This window comes from Oncorhynchus tshawytscha, linkage group LG07 (genome assembly GCF_018296145.1).
Source record: "Oncorhynchus tshawytscha isolate Ot180627B linkage group LG07, Otsh_v2.0, whole genome shotgun sequence".
Taxonomy (NCBI): Eukaryota; Metazoa; Chordata; class Actinopteri; order Salmoniformes; family Salmonidae; genus Oncorhynchus; species Oncorhynchus tshawytscha.
Genome location: NC_056435.1, coordinates 20,720,048 through 20,744,640, shown reverse-complemented (window position 1 = coordinate 20,744,640; position 24,593 = coordinate 20,720,048). Strand labels below are relative to the sequence as shown.

The 24,593-nt window shown below is 41.4% G+C and overlaps 1 protein-coding gene across 1 annotated transcript in view; it reads right to left on the bottom strand.

The window, feature by feature from the left end:
* The window catches only part of unm_sa1614 (un-named sa1614), a 119,319-nt gene that overhangs the window by 73,767 nt on the left and 20,959 nt on the right, over positions 1–24,593 (bottom strand). Inside the window, exons 2-12 of the mRNA XM_024428264.2 lie at positions 19,304–19,376; positions 18,872–19,017; positions 18,468–18,542; positions 18,303–18,352; positions 16,889–17,018; positions 16,494–16,579; positions 15,628–15,703; positions 14,447–14,533; positions 12,618–12,718; positions 10,994–11,063; positions 8,666–8,753 (exon numbers count right to left, since the gene is read on the bottom strand). Coding sequence (XP_024284032.1) covers positions 8,666–8,753; positions 10,994–11,063; positions 12,618–12,718; positions 14,447–14,533; positions 15,628–15,703; positions 16,494–16,579; positions 16,889–17,018; positions 18,303–18,352; positions 18,468–18,542; positions 18,872–19,017; positions 19,304–19,376 — 982 coding nt within the window. The remainder of the gene's footprint in view (positions 1–8,665; positions 8,754–10,993; positions 11,064–12,617; positions 12,719–14,446; positions 14,534–15,627; positions 15,704–16,493; positions 16,580–16,888; positions 17,019–18,302; positions 18,353–18,467; positions 18,543–18,871; positions 19,018–19,303; positions 19,377–24,593) is intronic.

The following is a 24,593-nucleotide window of genomic DNA, read 5'->3' as shown; positions in this document are numbered from 1 at the left end:
GCAACGTCGGAGTGGCATTGACTAAAATACAGTAGAATAGAATACGGTATACGCATATGAAATGAGTTAAGCAGTGTCTAAACATTATTAAAGTGACTAGTGTTCCATCATATAAGTGGCCAGTGACTCCATGTCTACGTACAGATGAAGTCGGAAGTTTACAAACACTTAGGTTAGAGTCCTTAAAACTCGTTTTTCAATCACACCACAAATTTCTTGTTTAACAAACTATCGTTTTGGCAAGTCGGTTAAGACATCTACTTTGTGCATGACACAAGTAATTTTTCCAACAATTGTTTACAGACAGATTACTTCACTTAATCACAATTCCAGTGGGTCAGAAGTTTACATACACCAAGTTAACTGTGCCTTTAAACAGCTTGGAAAATTCCAGAAAATGATGTCATGGCTTTAGAAGCTTCTGATAGGCTAATTGACACCATTTGAGTCAATTGGAGGTGTATCTGTGGATGCATTTCAAGGTCTACCTTCAAACTCAGTGCCTCTTTGCTTGACATCATGGGAAAATCAAAAGAGATCAGCCAAGACCTCAGAAGAAAAAATGTAGACCTCCACAAGTCTGGTTCATCATTGGGAGCAATTTCCAAATGCATGAAGGTACATTCATCTGCACAAACAATAGTACCCAAGTATAAACACCATGGGACCACGTAGCCATCATACCGCTCAGGAAGGACACGCGTTCTGTCTCCTAGAGATGAACGTACTTTGGTGCGAAAAGTGCAAATCAATCCCAGAACAGCAGCAAAGGACATTGTGAAGATGCTGGAGGAAACCGGTACAAACGAATCTATATCCACAATAAAACAAGTCCTATATCGACATAACCTGAAAGGCCTCTCAGCAAGGAAGAAGTCACTGCTCCAAAACCTCCATAAAAAAGCCAGACTACGGTTTGCAACAAAGATCGTACTTTTGGAGAAATGTCCTCTGGTCTGATGAAACTAAAATAGAACTGTTTGACGATAATGACCATCGTTATGTTTGGAGGAAAAAGGGGGAGGCTTACAAGCTGAAGAACACCATCCCAACTGTGAAGCATGGGAGTGGCAGCATCATGTTGTGGGGGTGCTTTGTTGCAGGAGGAACTGGTGCACTTCACAAAATAGATGGCATCATGAGGCAGGAAAATTATATGGATATATTGAAGCAACATCTCAGGACATCAGTCAGGAGGTTAAAGCGTGGTCGTAAATGGGTCTTCCAAATGGACAATGACCCCAAGCATACTTCCAAAGTTGTGGCAAAATGGCTTAAGGACAACAAAGTCAAGGTATTGGAGTGGCCATCACAAAGCCCTGACCTCAATCTTATAGAACATTTGTGGGCAAAACTGAAAAAGCGTGTGCGAGCAAGAAGGCCTACAAACCTGACTCAGTTACACCAGCTTTGTCAGAGGAATGGGCCAAAATTTACCCAACTTATTGTGGGAAACTTGTGGACGGCTACCCGAAGCATTTGACCCAAGTTAAACAATTTAAAGGCAAAGCTATCAAATACTAATTGAGTGTATGTAAACGTCTGACCCACTGGGAATGTGATGAAAGAAATAAAAGCTGAAATAAATAATTCTCTACTATTAATCTGACATTTCACATTGTTAATATAAAGTGGTGATCCTAACTGACCTAAGACAGGGAATTTTTACTTGGAAGAAATGTCAGGAATTGTGAAAAATTGAGTTGAAATGAATTTGACTAAGGTGCATGTAAACCTCTAAGGTGCAGGGTTGAGTAACCGGGTGGTAGCCGGCTAGTGATGGCTATTTAACAGTTTGACGGCCTTGAAAAATACGTGATTTTTCAGTCACTCGGCCCCAGCTTTGATGCACTTGTACTGACGTAGCCTTCTGAATGAAAGCGGGGTGCAGGCGTTGCTCGGGTGGTTGATGTCCTTGATGATATTTTTGGCCTTCCTGTGATATCGGGTGCTGTAGGTGTCCTGGAGGGCAGGCAGTATGCCCCGGTGATGTGTTGTGCAGACCGCACCATCCTCTGGAGATCCCTGTGGCTGGTGCAATTGCCGTACCAGGTGGTAATACAGCCTGTTTGTGAAGGTCATAGGGGACAAGCCAAATTTCTTCAGCCTCCTGAGGTTGAAGAGGCACTGTTGCGCCTTCACCACACCATCTGTGTGGGTGGACCATTTAAAAGATAGTCAAATCAAATTTGATTTGTCACGTGTCGAATTCAACAGGTGTAGGTAGACCTTACAGTGAAATGCTTACTTACAAGCCCTTAACCAACAATGCAGTTCAAGAAAATATTTACTATATAAACAAAAGTAAAAAAATATATAATAAAAAGTAACACATAAGATATTACAGTTTTCAGTGATGTGTACACTGGGGAACTTGAAGCTTTCCAAATTCTCCACTGCATGTGGATAGGGGCATGCTCCCTCTGCTTTTTCCTGAAGTCCATGCTCCGCTCCTTCGTTTTGTTGACGTAGAGGGAGAGGTTATGTTCCTGGCACCACTCCACCAAGGCTTAAGACAATTAAATACTCTACTAACAAATAAGCTGTTACACTTATTATTCTATGTATCTCCCTTAAGGTCCCTGTGTAATGTGATGTTGTACCCCCTAGCCCAATTGTCCTTTGTATATTATTTATATATACTTGTTCCACATGTACTTCCTGTATTGATTTGTTAATAAAAAATACAAAATTCAAACCACTCCACCAGGTTCCTCATCAGTGATGTGTATGCCAAGGAACTTGAAGCTTTCCACCTTCTCCACTGCGGTCCCGTCGATGTGGATAGGGGCTGTTTCCTGAACTTCACAATCAGCTTCTTTGTTTTGTTGACTGAGTGAGAGGTTATTTTCCTGGCACCACTCTCCCAGGGCCCTCACCTTCTCCCTGTAGGCTGTCTTGTCATTTTTGGTAATCAGGCCTACTATGGTTGTGTTGTCTGCAAACTTGATGATTGAGTTGGAGGCGCGTGACCACTAGGGATGAAACGGTTACCAGTTTCACGATTATCCACAGTAAAATTCCTGACGATTAGTATTACCTTTTCAAATTTTTCTTACCATTAAAACCCGTGTTTGATTACCACGGTTTGAAAAAGCCATGGTAAATACTGTCCAGCATCAACCAAAGTTAGCAACAGTCTGACGCTGGCGCAGCATGCAATGTGGGTTTTGTTTTGTGTGAAAGCATGGAGGAAGGCAGTGACAGCGCTCGGGAGATTTTTCAGCATTCGTAGAGGACCAAATCTGAAGTGTGGTCGTATTTTGGGTTTTACATTAGTAGAGAGGGAAAGTTAATCGAAGATGGTAACCCTGTCTGCAAGGTTACCAACTGTGCTGGTTGATAAAATACCTGTATTTATGGGAAAGATGTTTGAAAAGGGCATTTTGTTCTTAAATGATATTGTAAATTGTAATGGTAGAGTTATGACCTTCATGGAGTTATCAAAATTGTACAGGAAGGTCTGCTAAATCCAAGAGTACAACCAATTGATTACATTATTGTCCCAAAAATGGAGGAGGCGGGTGGCAGCGGGAGGAGGTAGTGAACTGGTCTGTCTGACCAATATAAAGGATCAAAACTGGCAGAGGAATAAAAAAAATGGGAAAGCATAAATGGGAAAGTATACCAGTTTCATTTGAGGACCAGGATGTTGACAACTGTGCCATACAGATTGCAAATAGTTGGGAAGAGATTTTTGATGTACCGATTCCATGGTACAGGGTGTATGAGTTGATATATAAAACAAGACTTTGAGCTTTTCAGCTAAAATTATTATATAGAATTCTCGCCACCAACACAGTGGCAGAATCAATAGACCATTTATTTTTTTGGTATTGCCCTCAGGTAGCCTGTTTTTGGTCTCAGGTTCAGGATTGGCTGAAAATGCATAGCATGGATCTAAAATTGACCCTAGAAATAGTACTGTTAGGAGATCTGGAGAGACTGGTTCAGTCAATTACTAATATACTAATACTCTTCGGAAAAGTATTTATTTTCAACACACAATCTGTAGATTCTATTCGATTAGATAAATTGAAACTGTACGTTAAACATCATAGCATAGTTGAAAGATGTGTTGCGTAGAAACACGAAGTGGGTGGCCAGCAGAGATAGATGGGATGGGCTGAGGGAAGGTATGTGGAATTGGAGACAAGTGGGAGTGGAGTTGCTGTGTGAGAGAGAGAATGGATGATCAAAAGATAAAGGGGAAAAAACGTCAAAATAAAACATAAAATAAGTACATTTGAATGACACTAAGTGGCAGTGTTTTTACAACTAATGCCGGTTTGCCTGAGGCTAATGCCTTGCAGGTGTTTGTACACATGCATATACACACACACTCTCATTTAAATAAACACATACACACATGTAATAGTGCCAGACATGCACACAAACATATACAGTTGGCATTGCTGTTATGATTTCAGTTGTCCTTGATGTCCTTTGTTTTAAATGTATTATTTTGTTTAAAAAAAATTGCATTGATGTTTGCTGTTTTCTTTGGTCTTTTCCTTGTTGGTTGTTGGTGCATTAGGGGGTTCTTGGGGGTGGGGAATGGAATAAAAAAAAATGTTTTTGTTTTTTCCTCGGGGGGCTATGGGAGGGCTCTCGAATGGTTGAGGAAAAGCTATTGGGGAACTGTGGGGGGGATTCTTGGTGGGTTCGGGTTTCACAAGATTGTGATCATGAAAAAGGAGATATTGACATATTTTTGACACATGACATGTTTTATATCACTATCATGCACACGCACCTTCACACATAAGGATGGCTCTGTTGCAGAAAGACTGATACATGTTTGATAGTGTCTGGATGCTGTATTGTTTGTCCTTCATGTTTTTCCTTGTGTTTTTGTAATAAATCATTAAAGAAAAAAAAAATTTAAACCCTGTCTGCAGAACAAGCAACAAAAAAAAAACGCTGTGAGAGGGGGCAACACTTCAAATCTCTTGAGTCATCTTCGTGACCAGCACTTTATATCGAATGCAAGGTACAGTGCCTTGCGAAAGTATTCGGCCCCCTTGAACTTTGCGACCTTTTGCCACATTTCAGGCTTCAAACATAAAGATATAAAACTGTATTTTTTTGTGAAGAATCAACAACAAGTGGGACACAATCATGAAGTGGAACGACATTTATTGGATATTTCAAACTTTTTTAACAAATCAAAAACTGAAAAATTGGGCGTGCAAAATTATTCAGCCCCCTTAAGTTAATACTTTGTAGCGCCACCTTTTGCTGCGATTACAGCTGTAAGTCGCTTGGGGTATGTCTCTATCAGTTTTGCACATCGAGAGACTGAATTTTTTTCCCATTCCTCCTTGCAAAACAGCTCGAGCTCAGTGAGGTTGGATGGAGAGCATTTGTGAACAGCAGTTTCAGTTCTTTCCACAGATTCTCGATTGGATTCAGGTCTGGACTTTGACTTGGCCATTCTAACACCTGGATATGTTTATTTTTGAACCATTCCATTGTAGATTTTGCTTTATGTTTTGGATCATTGTCTTGTTGGAAGACAAATCTCCGTCCCAGTCTCAGGTCTTTTCTTCCAGAATGGTCCTGTATTTGGCTCCATCCATCTTCCCATCAATTTTAACCATCTTCCCTGTCCCTGCTGAAGAAAAGCAGGCCCAAACCATGATGCTGCCACCGCCATGTTTGACAGTGGGGATGGTGTGTTCAGGGTGATGAGCTGTGTTGCTTTTACGCCAAACATAACGTTTTGCATTGTTGCCAAAAAGTTCAATTTTGGTTTCATCTGACCAGAGCACCTTCTTCCACATGTTTGGTGTGTCTCCCAGGTGGCTTGTGGCAAACTTTAAACGACACTTTTTATGGATATCTTTAAGAAATGGCTTTCTTCTTGCCACTCTTCCATAAAAGGCCAGATTTGTGCAATATACGACTGATTGTTGTCCTATGGACAGAGTCTCCCACCTCAGCTGTAGATCTCTGCAGTTCATCCAGAGTGATCATGGGCCTCTTGGCTGCATCTCTGATCAGTCTTCTCCTTGTATGAGCTGAAAGTTTAGAGGGACGGCCAGGTCTTGGTAGATTTGCAGTGGTCTGATACTCCTTCCATTTCAATATTATCGCTTGCACAGTGCTCCTTGGGATGTTTAAAGCTTGGGAAATCTTTTGTATCCAAATCCGGCTTTAAACTTCTTCACCACAGTATCTCGGACCTGCCTGGTGTGTTCCTTGTTCTTCATGATGCTCTCTGCGCTTTTAACGGACCTCTGAGACTATCACAGTGCAGGTGCATTTATACGGAGACTTGATTACACACAGGTGGATTGTATTTATCATCATTAGTCATTTAGGTCAACATTGGATCATTCAGAGATCCTCACTGAACTTCTGGAGAGAGTTTGCTGCACTGAAAGTAAAGGGGCTGAATAATTTTGCACGCCCAATTTTTCAGTTTTTGATTTGTTAAAAAAGTTTGAAATATCCAATAAATGTCGTTCCACTTCATGATTGTGTCCCACTTGTTGTTGATTCTTCACAAAAAAAATACAGTTTTATATCTTTATGTTTGAAGCCTGAAATGTGGCAAAAGGTCGCAAAGTTCAAGGGTGCCGAATACTTTCGCAAGGCACTGTAAGTTAACTTTTAGCTCAATGCATGATGTGGGGACTTTGGAATGGGGGAATGTCATGGTTTGTCTGTCTAACTTGCTAATAGCTTGTCAATAATGTAAACTGAAGCCTTCAGTGTTACCTACTCTTGTAAAAACACTACACGTTGTTCTGCTGCTGTATGCGTCTTGTGTCTGAAGATTCTATTCACCCATTGCACACGATAACACGTTATGTAGTTTAGTCACCCAACCAACATATATTGTTCATTTAAAATCCAGAAGTCATCGACTTGGTTGTAAAAGTGTTCCAACGGGAGAAACACTATAGACTCCTATGCAAGACTCCTATGCAAGACTCCTATGCAAGACTCCTATGCAAGACTCCTATGCAAGACTCCTATGCAAGACTCCTATGCAAGACTCCTATGCAAGACTCCTATGCAAGACTCCTATGCAAGACTCCTATGCAAGACTCCTGTATTTATGTCAAATGTTGGGCTCAATGCAATTACTATCACTGTCTTAAGACTCTTTTGTATTTATGCAAATTGTGTATGGTGTCATTGGATATATTAAAATGCAACGCAGAAGATACACACAGTCTAAGTGAATAATAATTATAATGTAACACTAATAATAGTAATAATAATAATACATTTGCTATTCCCTTGTTTACAGAGTGGGAGTGCAGAAGGCAAACCCAGTGATGCTACTGGTCCCTCTACAGTTGTGACACAGACACTTGAGCAAGCATTTAAAAAAGGCAGGCTGTTTATGCACCCTCTTAAAAAAATGCTCAGGACCTCACTGCACTCATTTCATATTACATTGCAAAGGACATGATGCCATTTCAAATTGTTGAGAGGCCTGGCTTTCTGAGGCTGATGAGGGTTACTGTGCCTCACTACAAAGTGAGTGCTGCTAATTTGATTTGTTGTTTGTTTATTTGATTTGCTTACTTAAGGTTGTGTTCATTTAGACCTGCACTAGGGAAACTTTTACCTCTCATGGCCACATGGTTTCATCCTTAATGTTAATGTTATTATTTTAATGTTTATGCACACAAAGTGCATAGTGCTGCTAATTGTATTTGTTGTTTGTTGGTTTTCAATATAAAACTTGGTGAAATAATTTCAGTGTGTGTTTCAATACTTTTTGATCACTTCCAGCACATTTTAACAATACTGATAACCGTGATACTTTTGGTCACTATAATCGTGATATGACATTTTCATACCGTTTCATCTCTAGTGTCCACGCAGTCATGGGTGAACAGGGAGTACAGGAGGGGGCTGACTACGAACCCTTGTGGGGCCCCTGTGTTGAGGATCAGTGAAGTGGAGGTGTTGTATCCTATCTTCACCAGCTAGGGTTGGCTGGTCAGGAAGTTGAGGACCCAGTTGCACAGGGCGGGGTTCAGGACCAGGGCCCCGAGCATCAACACTATGGTGTTGAAGGCTGAGCTATAGTCAATGAACAGCATTCTTACACAGGCATTCCTCTTGTCAAGGTGGAATAGTGCAATGTCGCGACTCCACTGTCTCTGTACTGACGTCTTGCCTGTGTGCCTTACGGAGGGAATAACTACACTGTTTGTATTCAACCATATTCCCAGTCACCAGGCCATGGTTAAATGCGGTGGTTTGCGCTTTCAGTTTAGCGCCAATGCTGCCATCTGGTTTCTGGTTTGGGTAGGTTTTAATAGTCACAGTGGGAACCACATCCCTTATACACTTCCTGATGAACTCAGTCACTGTGTCCGTGTATACATCAATGTTTTTATCCGAGGCTACCAGGAACATAGCAAAGTCTGCATGACAACGTGTGTGTGTGTGTGTGTGTGTTTTATACGGCATACGCAATAATTATGACCTGAACTCATGAAAATAGGTCATGGTTGACAGGCATGATTATTTCAAAGAGCGATGTTTCCAAATTATTTGGACTAAAACATTTTATTGAATTTTGGTTGTTAGACTAACAGAGGAGAACAAATTTCAGATGCAAATTAGAGTTAAAAAAAAAGTTGTACGTAAATTGTACGTATATTTTCAATCCTGGTTAGGGAGGCTGACTTACGAGAAATGAGGTCAAAGCACTTCTTGTCCTCCAGACTGGGCTTGACTTGGCACGTAAGCAGGTTGAGTTTGGCTGGTGGTTTGGTGGGCTGAGGAAAGGATAGCATGGTTACTCCCAGGGAAGTCCCTCCTGCAGATGACAATAATGTATGCCATTGCCCCAACTGATGACCAAGCTATGTTAAAGCTGAAATCTGACTTTACCTTACAGAAAAAGCCCTAATTGGTTTAAAATGTGTACTTAATGCAAGCAAGACTAAATACATGTTCTTGTCACGACTTCCGCCGAAGTTGGCTCCCCTGCCTGTTCGGGCGGTGCTCGGCGGTTGTCGTCACCGTCCTACTAGCCGCTACCGATCCCTTTTTCATTTGTCTGTTGGTTTTGTCTTATTAGTTCCACCTGTGTGTATTTTAGTTTAATTAGCTTCCCTATATGTAGTAGGTTGTCCCGCACTTGTTTTGTGCGGGATTGTTTTTGTTTCTCTGTTGGATTGTGGTTTCCATGTGTGTATTCTCCGGACTGTTTGGTCCTGTGTTTGGGCTGATCTATGCGCCCTGTATATTGGCGCGACCGTTTTAGGAGGAGAATAAATCACGATATACTGAACCCTGCTCTCTGCGCCTGATTCCAACACACCACTCCTAGTATCCCGTGACAGTTCTCTAGTTCTCGCACTGCTCTCTTTCACCAGGGTCTCTTTAGTATCATCTCTCTCTCTTTGTCAATTCTGTTTTGCTTTGACAGGAGTGCAAGACACCATTCTCCAATAGAACATGGTAATGATTAAACATGGGGTTTATTGTTATTTTCAGCAATTAAAGTGACCAACAGTGAAAAAACGCTGCTTTCAATGACATTCAAATGCTGTTTCATGGCTGGAAATTGTGAACACTATAAGAGCAGGAAAGGGCAACGGGCGGGCCGCGGCCCACATTTTGAAGGATGAGCAAGTTAAAAAGCTAAGATTTAAAGTGGGCTTCTTTTTAAGAAATAGATCTTGCCTCTCCCTAAAAGCAGGAAGATGAATTGAACAGTCAACTTTCCTGCCATTTCTTGATTATGGTGACACCATTTGCCAGATTGCAGCAGCCACTACTCTTAAACCTTTGGATGCCGTCTACCATAGGAGCATTAGTTTTAATCACTAGTGACAGTTTTAATACTCACCACTGCATCCTGTATCAAAAGGTTGGCTGGTCTTCATTAAAGGCCCATAGATCAATTCATTACTCCCTTTTTGTTTACAAAGCCATTCTACCCAAGCTTCCAACTTGGGACTTTTAACTCGAGGTCCCTCTGATCTCGACCAATTAAGGTAAATCCTCTTTTAGTTTTAGCCTCTCAGCCGATTGGGGACAGTCTGAGCACTGATGGAGGGATAGTGCGTTCCTGGTGTAACTCTGGCAGTTGTTGTTGCCATCCTGTACCTGTCCCGCAGGTGTGATGTTTGGATGTACCGATCCTGTGCAGGTGTTGTTACACGTGGTCTGCCACTGCGAGGACGATCAGCTGTCCGTCCGGTCTCCCTGTAGAGCTGTCTTAGGCGTCTCACAATATGGACATAGGAATTTATTACCCTGGCCACATTTGCAGTCCTCATGCCTCCTTCAGGCATGCCTAAGGCACGTTTACGCAGATGAGCAGGGACCCTGGGCATCTTTCTTTTGGTGTTTTTCAAAGTCCGTAGAAAGGCCTCTTTAGTTTATTTTTTGCTGAGTTTAGCTAGCTGCTAAGAGGACGTCATGTCATTGGAGGAGTGGGTGAGTGACTGACTAACTTTTTTTTAAATCGTTTTACGGTGGCTACACAGCCAAGATGTTGCAACTGCCTGTAAACACATAGTCCAGTTCAAAGAGAATGATGGCAGGCCCTTGTCGCAAACAGCTTGTTTGCATATAGGCCTACTGTACCTCCGATTGGCTATGGCACATCGGTCTGCGTAGACTCTGGTCCTGGACGAGACAGATGTCTTCATTAGGTGTTATTTACTTACTGCAGTGTCAATTGTCCAAATGCACGGCCGCTTTCTCACTCTATATTGCTATAGAATTTTCACAAATGTCTTAGAATGTTTAGGAATGACTTATACTACGAATTTATGAAAACGTGAAAATGACCATAACTAAGTGTTTGCTTGTCAGAAAATGCAACAAAAACAAATGTCATATTCTTCCTGGTGGTGTATATGAACAGATTTGTATAATATTTAATGTTGCTAAAATGCAGTCAGTTGCACTTTAAGCATTAAAGTTACACTTTATTTTAGGGTACAGAAATCAACAGGTATTTACTAAAAGATAACATGGTAATCCACAACACTGAACTCACAGTTCCATGTGCAATAGTTAGGTAGCAGTTCTGCACAGTGCAATTCCTCTTCTGCCACATCTTTCTCAACCTGCACGGAACAAATACCAAGAGTGAACATTTTTCAGCCTACAATTTGACTGAGGTACTGTGATGTAATTGTATGGAAGCTCAAATTAAATTCTCACTATACACATAGTGATACTACATCCGTCTAGTATAAATAGGATTTCACTTGTACAGTAGAAAGTAAGTTTGTGAACCCTTTGGAAATGCCTGGATTTCTGCATAAATTGGTTAGAAATTGTGATTTGATCTAAGTCACAACAATAGACAGTGTGTTTTAACTAATAACACTCACATTATTGTATTTTTCTTGTATATATTGAATACATCATTTAAACATTTACAGTGTAGGTTGGAAAAAGTATGTGAACCACTAGGCGAATGACTTCAAAAGTGAATTGGAGTCGGCTAACCTGGAGTCCAGTCAATGAGACGAGATTGGAGATGTTGGTTAGAGCTGCCCTGCCCTGTATAAAAACACTCACAAAATTTGAGTTTGCTATTCACAAGAAGCATTGCCTAATGTGAACCATGCATCAAACAAAAGAGATCTCTGAAGACCTAAGACTAAGAATTGTAGACTTGTATAAAGCTGGAAAGGGTTACAAAAGTATCTCTAAAAGCCTTGATGTTCATCAGTCCACGGTAAGACAGAAGAAGCCACTGCTGTCCAAAAAAGACATTGCTGCACATCTGAAGTTCGCAAAATGTTCCACAGAGCTAATGGTAAAATATTCTGTGGACAAATGAAACTAAAATTTAGTTGTTTGGGAGGAAGGAACACACAACACTATCTGTGGAGAAAAAAAGGCACTGCACACCAACATCAAAACCTCCCCAACTGTGAAGTATGATAGAGGGAGCATCATGGTTTGGGGCTGCTTTGCTGCCTCATGGCCTGGACATCTTAGTATCATCGACAGAAAAATTCATTCACAAGTTCATCAAGACATTTTGCAGGAGAATATAAGGCTATCTGTCCTCCTATTGAAGCGCAACAGAAGTTGGGTGACGCAGAAGTTGGGTGACGCAGAAGTAAATCAACAACAGAATGGCTTCATCAGAAGAAATTACGCCTTCTGGAGTGGCCCAGTCAGAGTCCTGACCTCGATTGAGATGCTGTGGCATGACCTCAAGAGAGCGGTTCACACCGGACATCCCAAAAATATTGCTATACTGAAACAGTTTTGTAAAGAGGAATGGTCCAAAGTTCCTCCTGACCATTGTGCAGGTCTGTTCTGCCAACTACAGAAAACGTTTGGTTGAGGTTATTGTTGCCAATGGAAGGTCAACCAGTTATAAAATCCAAGGGTTCACATACTTTTTCCACCCAGCACTGTGAATGTTTACACGGTGTGTTCAATAAAGACATGACCATGTATAATTGTTTATGTGTTATTAGTTTAAGCACATTGTGTTTGTCTATTGTAGTGACTTAAAATTTGATCTGATCTTCATCTATGACAAATTTATGCAGAAATCCATGTAATGCCAAAGGGTTCACATACTTTTTCTTGCCACTGTAGGTATGACAATTCTGCTTGGGATAATGACTTTCACACAGATAAAGTGTTCATACCCGTCACTTCTCTTGTAGAGGTATCCCGCTTTCTCTGTGCCATAATGTTTGTTGCCTTGCAGCTGGTGCATGCTGTAGAATGTCTGCTTGCTCAAGGAGTCCTGGGTTTGACAAAGAGATGGAGGTCATTTACACGAATCCCTACCACGTTGTCCATTATTTTCTATAATGTACAGAGCGTCACCATTTATCCCTTTACAAGCGTTTCGCTACACCTGCAATAACATCTGCTAAACATGTGTATGTGACCAATAAACATTTATTTGATTTGACATATTCCATATTAACATATCATGACTCAAGTTTCAATATCTAGATCCTGTGACTCAAGCAGTGAGGAACACGGAAAGCAGAAATGTGATATCACAAACAAGACAGATTAACGTATGCATGCAAGTACAGTAGTAGCTGAGTGTTAGGTCAGGCAGACAATCTCTTGTCAAATACCACTAAGATCAGCCATAACATCATAACACATACTAAACAAAACTTTCTAAAAAGGGTGATTCATAAAAAGTACAAATAGCCCTTGAATGTAAAACATTTTGCTTGTTGCACAAGGACTGAATAGAACCACCACAGGTGTACAGTGCATTCGAAGAATTCAAACCTGATGACTTTTTCCACATTTTGTTATGTAACAGCTTTATTCTAAAATTGATAAAATAAAATAAAAATAACAGGTTTTTAGAAATGTTTGCAAATGTATTTATTTTTAATTTACAAAAAAACTGAAATACCTTATTTACATAAATATTCAGACCATTTGCTATGAGACTCAAAATTGGGCTCAGGGGCATCCCTGTTTTCATTGATCATCCTTGAGATGTTTCTACAACTTGATTGGAGTCCACCTGTGGTAAATTCAATTGATTGGACATGATTTTGAAAAGGTACACACCAGTCTATATAAGGTCCCACAGTTGACGGTGCATGTCAGAGCAAAAACCATGCCATAAGGTCAAAGGAATTGTCCATAGAGCTCCGAGACAGGATTGTGTCAAGGCACAGATCTGGGGAAGGGTACCGAAACAATTCTGCAGCGTTGAAGCTCCCTAAAAACACAGTGGCCTCCATCATTCTTAAATTAAAGAAGTTTGGAACCACCAAGAGTTTTCCTAGAGCTGCGCAATCGGGGGAGAAGGTGGTCCCCATGACAGACCTCCAGAGTTCCTCTGTGGAGATAGGAGAAACTTCCAGAAGGACAACCATCGCCGCAGCACTCCACCAGTCAGGCCTTTATGGTAGAGTGCCCAGACGGAAGCCACTCCTCAGTAGGCATATGACAGGCACATGACACCCCACTTGGAGTTTGCCAAAAGGCACCTAAAGGACTCTCAGACCATTAGAAACAAGATTCTCTGGTCTGATAAAAGCCAGATTGAATTGTTTGGCCTCAATGAAAAAACAATCATACATTTTAGAATAAGGCTACTACGTAACAAAATGAGGGAAAAGTCAAGTGGTCTGAATACTTTCAGAATGCACTGCATTTCCAGGTTTTTGGTTATAAATGTATTTTTTATCATATGCAAGTACTGTACATATCAAGTAAATCAAATTCAACGTATTCTCCTTGACTGGACGACTTGCAGGATTGAAATAAAACCACAATGTTAATACTTTATATAATGAATTACAACATCCATATTTAGTGAGATAATACTCACCCCATATGAGCATGGAAGATAAATGCTTTACTCAAGAAGCATTTAAAAATATATACCCTTAAACAACCTCAAATGTGACATTTTTTTTGTACATAGACAGGCACATTTAGAATTTCAATCAAACCTGTATGTATGGTGTGTGTGTGTGTGTGCCCTCACCTCTTTGAGCTCAGGCTGCAGTGAGGGCCGGAGCTGGTCTCTCAGAGAGCAGAGTTGTCTCTTCTCCTCGTCCTGTCTGTGTTTGATCTGGACAGAGACAGAGCACATTCAATAATCACCTCCCAACACACACACACACCTCCCATACACACACTCCACCCACCCCTCACATCCTTTCCCTCCAAACACATTCCAGGTGGCACAAATTGATTGTGTGAATGGCTGCTTTAATCTCAGCATTGCAGAAATTTTGAGAATAAAAATCTTCCTTTAATACCCAATGGTTGTGAAAATGTATTGCTTAAACATATCCAAACTTTACAGTTCTACAGCAGTGTTTAGGGGGTAGGAGCTAGAGACTAGGGGTAAAACATGTGTAATTCAGCCCAAGGAAATCTGCCAGAGGCATTACAGGTGCTCCGACAGCAAAAGTCCTCATAGCCCTTCACCGTGCAGGATAGGGTAGTCATAAAGAGAGCACGTTTGGTCGTCTACTGCCTCACTACAATCTACATGAACAACCATTGTGTAGTGTCTACTCTGATGGATTTGATCCAGTTGGTTGTTGATCAAAGGGCTGTACCGTCTGTGTGAGCTGTAGGGTGGGGAGAGTGTTCAGAATGCAGATGCCCTGCTTCAGTCACATGTGCAAGTTTTCTGCCCATAGGGCAGCTGTGAATGGCTCTCTGAATAGAGCTGTAGCGGTTTGAGGCTAACTGAGCTGATTATCTCTATCCACTCTAAATGAATGTGAGAACAGGGCTAACAGCGTGGGCTGTTTATCTCAATAGAATGTTAATGGAACCGAACAGCTGGGAGAGAGGACAGTCGCTGACTACTGATGTGAGGGGGAAAACAATTAACAGTTCAGATTACATTTATTATATGGTTTCTGGAGAGATTCCTTACAATTGTTCAAGTTGGGCTTGTAGCAAAACCGAAATCAATCAGTTGTGTGGGGGATGGTTGCAACAGAAAAGCAAAACTGCAGTTAAATGGCTCATTCTGAGACTGCAGTAGGTGGTGTTTGTAGTGAACATCACTTTTGCAAGTTGCCATTTGATCGAACAACCAGAATGTGCAGGGCTCATCTGTGAAAGAGACCGTGGTCTCAACATACTCCCTGCTTAAATAAAGGTTAAATAAAATCAGACACACATTCTTTGTGGAATGCCACTCACAGTGCCCAGCGCTCCTGTGAGCTCGTCAATATACTGCTTGAGCTTCTCTGTGGCCACCAGGCACTCCTGAAAGAAACTGACAAAAGGAAATATCAGTTTATTGCTGCATTGTGTGTGTATGTGAGAGTATGTGTGAGTGTGTGTGAGAATGAGTGAGTGAGTGTTTGGATGTGTTGCAGGATGGGCTAGCATGTTTCCCGATTCTGGTCACATATGATGGAGCATGGGAGTCTGTCACAGGGGATATTGTATTTAACATCTAACTGATGTGTTTGGCACACGCAATTGAAGCTCTACTGAAAGATGAAAATGAGTTCTACAATAGGCTGCTTCTCAACTGGTTATCTGTATATGATCATGCCATCATACTGCTACTGCATGACCCTCAGGCAAATCTAAAACCGCAACCATTATGTCAACTCATTTCGCAGCCACTTATCTTGTTCAAAAGCATTTTTTTTTATAAATCACCCTTTACTCAAAATAATGCATCAATACATCTATCAATCCTCTGGAGTCCAAGCCTGAATTTCACCAATAGGTTTTATTATATCATAATCTATATAAACCATAAGTGTTAAGTATTTTATAAAACACTTAGCGCTAGCACAGTAATACCGTATGTGGGACGGACATTATTTACATATTTCAATAAGATATCAAGTCATATGCTTTAAAAAGTTATTGGATTTTTCAGGAAAGCAGATCATTAGGCAATAGCTTTTTTTCAATGTACTTACAGTACAGTATACAATCACTCCACTCTCCCCATTATTTTTACCTCCTAAGGTTCTCCTTTTACTCAATAAACCTCAGAGCAATTTCTCCCCCTAACTTTTAATTAGACAGAGACCACATTGCCTTACTTGCACTGAGAGTGATAGTGCTTGATGAGATTCTGAAGCAGGTCGACACCTTTCTTAGTCTTGATTTCGTTCACTTTGATGAGGTACTACAAGAAACAGAGGAGAAGCAAACATTTTTATGGTTGAGTTACTCATCCATTGAATAAGCCAATGTGTCTGTCAAGCGGTTGTTAAGACAGAGAAACTACAGATTCCAATGGAAGACCTTGGTTTCATATCTGAAACTCTATGTCATTACAGGATAAGAAGTCAAACCCTGAGGTAACACCCCATTCTCAGTAGGCACAAATGTTGGCCAAAGCTCTAAGCCAGAACTGTTAATCAGATATCAAAACTTTGAGACTCCGCCCATATAATTTCAATAAGAACCCCTCTATACAGTAGATCCCGCTCACCTCACACATCTGTAGCTGGAACATCCTGCGCTCCTTCTCCATCTCCTCTGCGATCTCTCCCCCGCTCACCTCTGTGCGCACCATGCCGTACTGCTTGGCTAGCTCCCGCTTCTCCTTTTCGATCTTGGTGCTGAGTGATACAATATAATAGTAGTTCCTCTCAGGTCAGTCAAAGAGATAAACACACTGGTACCGCTCTTTACGGTTGGTTGATTCATACAGTTGAGAGAATTGGACAAAATGCTATTCTAAACTCAGCAAAAAAGAAATGTCCTCTCAGTGTCAACAAACTTAACATGTGTAAATATTTGTATGAACATAACAAGATTTAACAATTGAGACATAAACTGAAAACCTTCCACAGACATGTGACAAATATAAATAGAATAATGTGTCCCTGAACAAAGGGGGGGGAGTCAAAATCAAAAGTAACAAGTCAGTATCTGGTGTAGCCACCAGCTGCATTAAGTACTGCAGTGCTTAAACCCTTTACAATGAAGATCTGTGAAGTTATTTGGATTTTTATGAAATATCTTTGAAAGACAGGGTCCTGAAAAAGGGACGTTTCTTTTTTTGTGTGATATTGATAAGAGATACTGATTATATTTCACATGAGAAATAGTATGACTACTATTAATGCAAAAATTAATGCAAAAAATCATATGAATGGTAAATCATTATGTAAGGATCAGGGAGGAGCTTCTTAGTATGACTTGTAAATGGTGCTGGGCTGTCATCTGATTTTTTCAATATGGTATTGTTGTCATATGATGATTTTGTGGTCATTTACATCGAAAATCACAAGATTGGATTCAGGCCTTGGGGCAAAACGAGAATGTGGGGAGCTTAAACAGGAATGGCTTGTAATAAAAGCATATAGAGAATCATTCAAATGATGCACTGCTCAACCACTGTTTCCAGTACAGGGGATGTGAATGTGGTGTCAAAGGCAGCTGTACCTCTGACCCCGTTAGTAGGAACAGACACACAGACGAATCAAAACCCACCATGGACAAATTGCCCCACTGAAAACAACCCCACAGATTACAGTAATTCAAAGCTGGTTGCTATGACACTTAAAACCTTATTTAAATAGGAACAGATCCATTTTGTCTTGTTGGTGGAAAGTGTGAGGATATAACTTCTGTCTCTTGGACCAAATTTGTGACATGAACAATAACTCTTGCACCGCCTGGCAATAAACCAGCCTGTTGTTTCTACTTAATTAAAACAGCTATACAGAATTTTTAAAAATACAGCATTATTTCAGTTGACTGTAGGACGTATGAATGCAATGCATTGTTTTGATATTGAGCAAATGCATCATTTGGCACCGGTGTGAAAATGTAAAAGCCGGGTAAAATCATTGTTCCCTCACCAGGACCATTTAGCTGTTGGGCAGATGTACACTCACAATTTATTTTCGTAGTCCCTCCATGCTTTGTCAAACGGCTTTTTCAAATCCTGACGGAGAAGAGAACAGAAATGTTGCATTATTTTAGAGTGGTCATCACAAATAAGCAATACGACAATGATATTTGAGCGAGGCAAGATCAGCTATTTGACATTTTAGACATACCCCTTTGACCTCTTTCAGGTCTCCTTTTACTAGAGAGTCCAGGAAGAAGTTGATGTTGTGCAGCATGCTCTTTAACTAATGGGAAGACACACTCAGTTCACGTCCAGTTGTGGTTGGTTACAATACGCACAAATGTCAGACTGTCACTGAGGAGCTTTGAAGTAGACACAACAGAAACACATTCTAATTGATTATTCAAGTTTGAGAGTTTTTTTTAAATTTTTACACAAAAGAGGTTTACGTGAGAACTTTGAATGAGACAAAGTATCAAAGATATCACAGAGAGCTGAAATAAAAAGCGACGCACATTATCTGCCAAGTTAGTTCTCTGCTCGCTTAATGAGAGGTCTGACCTTTTAAAATATTTTTTTTATATATGTACACTCTCGAAAGCAATCTCTCACCAAGTTTTTTATTGGCGTCAACAGCTCTTTGGAAAATTCAGCAAACTTAGTGAAGGCAGAGGCCACTTCCTTCTCTCCATTGGAGTGGAAATTCACAACCAGTTTCTCCATGGAACTGATGTACAGCTCCAGATGGGAGATATGGTCTATAAGGGGGAAAGGGACGATACGTTTAGCACACATACATAACAGCAGATTACAGTTTTCACTAGATCAGTATTAATAGGCTCACATGATTCCTACATGGTACTCTAGGTAATGGCTACCATTTGTGCTATAGATCTTGGATAATAGGTGCTATTATATGTGTGCTGCAAATCAGATAGAATAATAGGCACAATTGGCACTCGTTTTACACTGTTCTCCAGTTCAATTAAATGTACCAAACAAAATTATCTGCTGTGGGTTTTCTTCATTATGATTGTGTTTTACCTTGACCTGAAGCATGCTTGGCTTTAGCAGCTTTCTTCATTTTCTGCAAGACTGTTCTGTCACAGTCCAAAGCCTGTAAAACATATACAAAACAATTTAGGGCTTGGCCAGAATTGTATTTTATGTTTCTGAAAACAGTTCTAAATATATGTTTTATGAGTAGTACATGACCCTAGCATGCAAACAAATGAATTCTTAGTGGATTTAATGGGCTTTCTCTATTCTGATTGGTTCTCAACCAAACTAGGCTAAAACTGACAGTGAAGTTGTCCAATGTGGTGAATTTTCATTTATTTAGTAACTGTATCAAAATATAATTATAAATAGTATTGTAAAAATTCATATCGGTATGTGTATCCATACTTGTACACCTTGAGGGGCGGTTTCCCGGATAGATATTAATATTAGTTTTAGACTAAAAAAAAACACTTTAAAATGGACATTCTCCGTTGAGCTTGCTTATTAGTCCAGGACTTGGCTTTATTCTGTGTCTGGGAAACCGCCCCTATAAGTATAGTGCACGATTTTGGTAATTAAGCCCCTTCTTTACTTACCCATAGTCAGATGAGCTCATGGAGACCATGTTTATGTCTCTGCATGCTTTGAAGGAAGTTGAAGGTAGTTTCGCGAGCCATTACTAACTACCATTAGCGCAACGATTGGAAATATACCTGAACAGCTAGAATGCTCATGAAACTACCTTCAACTTCCTTCAAAGCATGCAGAGACAAAGCCAAAAATGGGCTTACTTGCCAAAATCTTAAAATAAGATATCGCCCAGCCCTACAAGAATTCACTGCACTTTTCCCCTTTTAACCATGCATTTCACCATATATAAGCCCAACAATAAACCAGCACAGCTAATCTTAAAACGTTGTTCTTTGATGTGCATGGCTTGATGATTGATCCATAAAAAAGTAGTGGCTTGCGCAGAGGCTTGTGAATAGAAGGCTATGGTCAATGAAATGTGTTTCTACTCAAATCAAATCAAATTTATTTATATAGCCCTTCGTACATCAGCTGATATCTCAAAGTGCTGTACAGAAACCCAGCCTAAAACCCCAAACAGCAAGCAATGCAAGTGTAGAAGCATGGTGGCTAGGAAAAACTCCCTAGAAAGGCCAAAACCTAGGAAGAAACCTAGAGAGGAAGGCTATGTGGGGTGGCCAGTCCTCTTCTGGCTGTGCCGGGTGGAGATTATAACAGAACATGGCCAAGATGTTCAAATGTTCATAAATGACCAGCATGGTCGAATAATAATAAGGCAGAACAGTTGAAACTGGAGCAGCAGCACGGCCAGGTGGACTGGGGACAGCAAGGAGTCATCATGTCAGGTAGTCCTGGGGCATGGTCCTAGGGCTCAGGTCCTCCGAGAGAGAGAAAGAGAGAATTAGAGAACGCACACTTAGATTCACACAGGACACCGAATAGGACAGGAGAGGTACTCCAGATATAACAAACTGACCCTAGCCCCCGACACATTAACTACTGCAGCATAAATACTGGAGGCTGAGACAGGAGGGGTCAGGAGACACTGTGGCCCCATCCGAGGACACCCCAGACAGGGCCAAACAGGAAGGATATAACCCCACCCACTTTGCCAAAGCACAGCCCCCACACCACTAGAGGGATATCTTCAACCACCAACTTACCATCCTGAGACAAGGCTGAGTATAGCCCACAAAGATCTCCGCCATGGCACAACCCAAGGGGGGGCGCCAACCCAGACAGGATGACCACATCAGTGAATCAACCCACTCAGGTGACGCACCCCTTCCAGGGACGGCATGAGAGAGCCCCAGTAAGCCAGTGACTCAGCCCCTGTAACAGGGTTAGAGGCAGAAAATCCCAGTGGGAAGAGGGGAACCGGCCAGGCAGAGACAGCAAGGGCGGTTCGTTGCTCCAGAGCCTTTCCGTTCACCTTCCCACTCCTGGGCCAGACTACACTCAATCATATGACCCACTGAAGAGATAAGTCTTCAGTAAGGACTTAAAGGTTGAGACCGAGTTTGCGTCTCTGACATGGGTAGGCAGACCGTTCCATAAAAATGGAGCTCTATAGGAGAAAGCCCTGCCTCCAGCTGTTTGCTTAGAAATTCTAGGGACAATTAGGAGGCCTGCGTCTTGTGACCGTAGCGTTCTACTGTTGCTTTTCTGCTCTACACAGAAAAATACAACCAATAAAAAAAATAATAAGCAATTCAACATGTTATAGCCTAATTCAGAAAACCAAACACAAAAGACTGTATAAGACAAAAACATGCACTAAGAATGTGACATAGTATGGTGTGTGTAGTATGTTACTGTTTAAGGTAAAAACAATTCACCCAAAGACATATTTTTGAGTCTGATACATCATGTTGTGGCAGTAGTTATAACATATACAGTAGAAACTCTTAATACCAAAAGTATGTGCCATCATGCAAATTTAATGAACATCATATTCATATGGTTGAACAAAATCCGTTAATTTACAAAGCTCTCTGTTACATAACACTAGCCTAATTATGCTTTCTTAAATGGAGCATATGCTAAAAATCTATGTTCATGTCCGTAATATAGGCCCCTCTTCACACTCGTGCACACACAAATACACAGAGAGAGAGAGAGAAATGTGTGATGTGAAGAGCACTGGGGGTTTGGTGTGCCCTTGCAAAGAATGCCCCCATCACTGCTATTCATCACAAGGCAATTTTGGAGCACATAAGCGAGCAAGGCAGGATAAATGGTAGTTTTTAACAACGAGGTATGCGAATGAGGCTGGCGGTGTGGAAAGATATTTATAAAGCCTCATTTACACCTGGTGCTAACATAAGTCCTTTGTCCTGATCTTATCGTTGCATCTACACATGGTAGTAAAAAGCGTCTCATCTGTCCACTGTGTCCGCATTGTGACCAGATATCCTGGTCCCTCCCTTTATGCAAATTATTCGACTGCTACTCCTTCAAAATAACATTTAATTATTTATTTTAAGAAACATAAGTCAACGGTGTCACCTGATAATGACTTTAGAAGGTGGAGTAATGATGTTTAAATGGTTTCACTGTTCAGGTCTGTCTATACTCCGGAGATGGTCAGAAAGATCTGATCAAAATCAGATCACAATGAGTCTTTTAATCGTATATACTTGTCAAACAATGTGGGCACAAGCAGAATGTGGACACAATCAGGAAAAAGGATGCATGTTAGACCAAGGTATAGACGGGGCTTAAAACATTTTTAAAAAGGTAGCCAAGTGGACAATTTGAATCAAATTTTATTAGTCACATAAACCGAATACAACCTTACAGTGAAATGCTTACTTACGAGCCCCTAACCAATAACGCAGTTAAAAAGCAAATTTACATAAGAATAAGAAATAAAAGTAACAAGTAATTAAAGAGCAGCAGTTAAATAACAATAGCGAGACTGTATACAGCGGGGTACCGGTACAGAGTCAATGTGCGAGGGCACCGGTTCGTTGAGGTAATATGTACATGTAGGTAGACTTATTAAAGTGACTATGCATAGATGATAACAGAGTAGCAGTGATGTAAAAGGGGGGGGGATGCAAAGTCTGGGGAGCCATTTGATTAGCTGTTTAGGAGTCTTATGGCTTGGGGGTAGAAGCTGTTTAGAAGCCTAGACTTGGCGCTCTGGTACCGCAAGCGGTAGTAGAAAGAACAGTCTATATGACTAGGGTGGCTGGAGTCCTTGAATATTTTTAGGGCCTTCCTCTGACACCGCCTGGTATAGAGGTCCTGGATGGCAGGATGCTTGGCCCCAGTGATGTACTTGGTCGTTCACACTAACCTCTGTAGTGCCTTGCGCTCGGAGGCCGAGCAGTTGCCATACCAGGCAGTGATGCAACCAGTCAGGGATGCAACCAGGATGCTCTCGATGGTGTAGCTGTAGAACCTTTTGAGGATGTGAGGACCCATGCCAAACCTTTTCAGTCTCCTGAGGGGGAATAGGTTTTGTCGTGCCCTTTTCACAACTGTCTTGGTGTGCTTGGACCATGTTAGTTTGTTGGTGATGTGGAAACCAAGGAACTTGAAGCACTCAACCTGCTCCACTGCAGCCCTGTCGATGAGAAGGGGGGTGTGCTCGGTCCTCTTTTTCCTGTAGTCCACAATCATCTCCTTTGTCTTGATCACGTTGAGGGAGAGGTTGATGTCCTGGCACCACACGGCCAGGTCTCTGACCTCCCTATAGGCTGTCTCGTCAATGTCGGTGATCAGGCTGCTGTGTCATCGGCAAACTTAGTGATAGTGATGGTGTTGGAGTCGTGCCTGGCCGTGCAGTCATGAGTGAACAGGGAGTACAAGAGGGGACTGAGCACACACCCCTGAGGGGCCGATGTGTTACCTCCCCTTACCACCTGGGGGTGGCCCGTCAGGAAGTCCAGGTTCTAGTTGCAGAGGGAGGCGTTTAGTCCAAGGGTCCTTAGCTTATTGATGCGCTTTGAGGGCACTATGGTGTTCAACGCTGAGCTGTAGTTAATGAATAGCATTCTCACATAGGTGTTCCTTTCTTCCAGGTGGGAAAGGGCAGTGTTGAGTGCAATAGAGATTGCATCATCTGTGGATCTGTTGGGGTGGTATGCAAATTGGAGTGGGTCTAGAGTTTCTGGGATAATGGTGTTGATGTGAGCCATGAACAGCCTTTCGAAGTACTTCATGGCCAAAGACGTGAGTGCTACAGGTTGGTAGTCAATTAGGCAGGTTACCTTAGAGTGGCTGAACAACGACTATCAACATACATCTGGCTGGTTATACGCTGTACCGGCAGGATATAACAGCGGCGTCTGATAAGACAAAGGGCGGCGGACTACGTCTAAAGCAATTGCTCGCCTGAGGTAGAGTATCTCATGATAAGCTGTAGACCACACTATCTACCTAGAGAGCTTCTGTATTTTTCATAGCTGTTTACATACCACCACAGTCAGAGGCTGGCACTAAAACAGCATTTAATGAGCTGTATTCTGCCATAAGCAAACAAGAAAACCCTCACTCAGAGGTGGCGCTCCCAGTAGCCGGGGACTATAATGCAGGGAAACTTAATTCCGTTTTACCAAACTTCTATCAGCATGTTAAATGTGCAACCAGAGGGGAAAAAAAACCTTGACCACCTTTACTCCGCACACAGAGACGCATACAAAGCTCTCCCTCGCCCTCCATTTGGCAAATCTGACCATAATTCTATCCTCCTGAATCCTGCTTACTGGGGCTGTGCGGTATACCGTTTTTTTATGATATACCAGTTTTGATGCAGGGACCGGTTTGGGTTTTTACTTTACCTTCACTACCA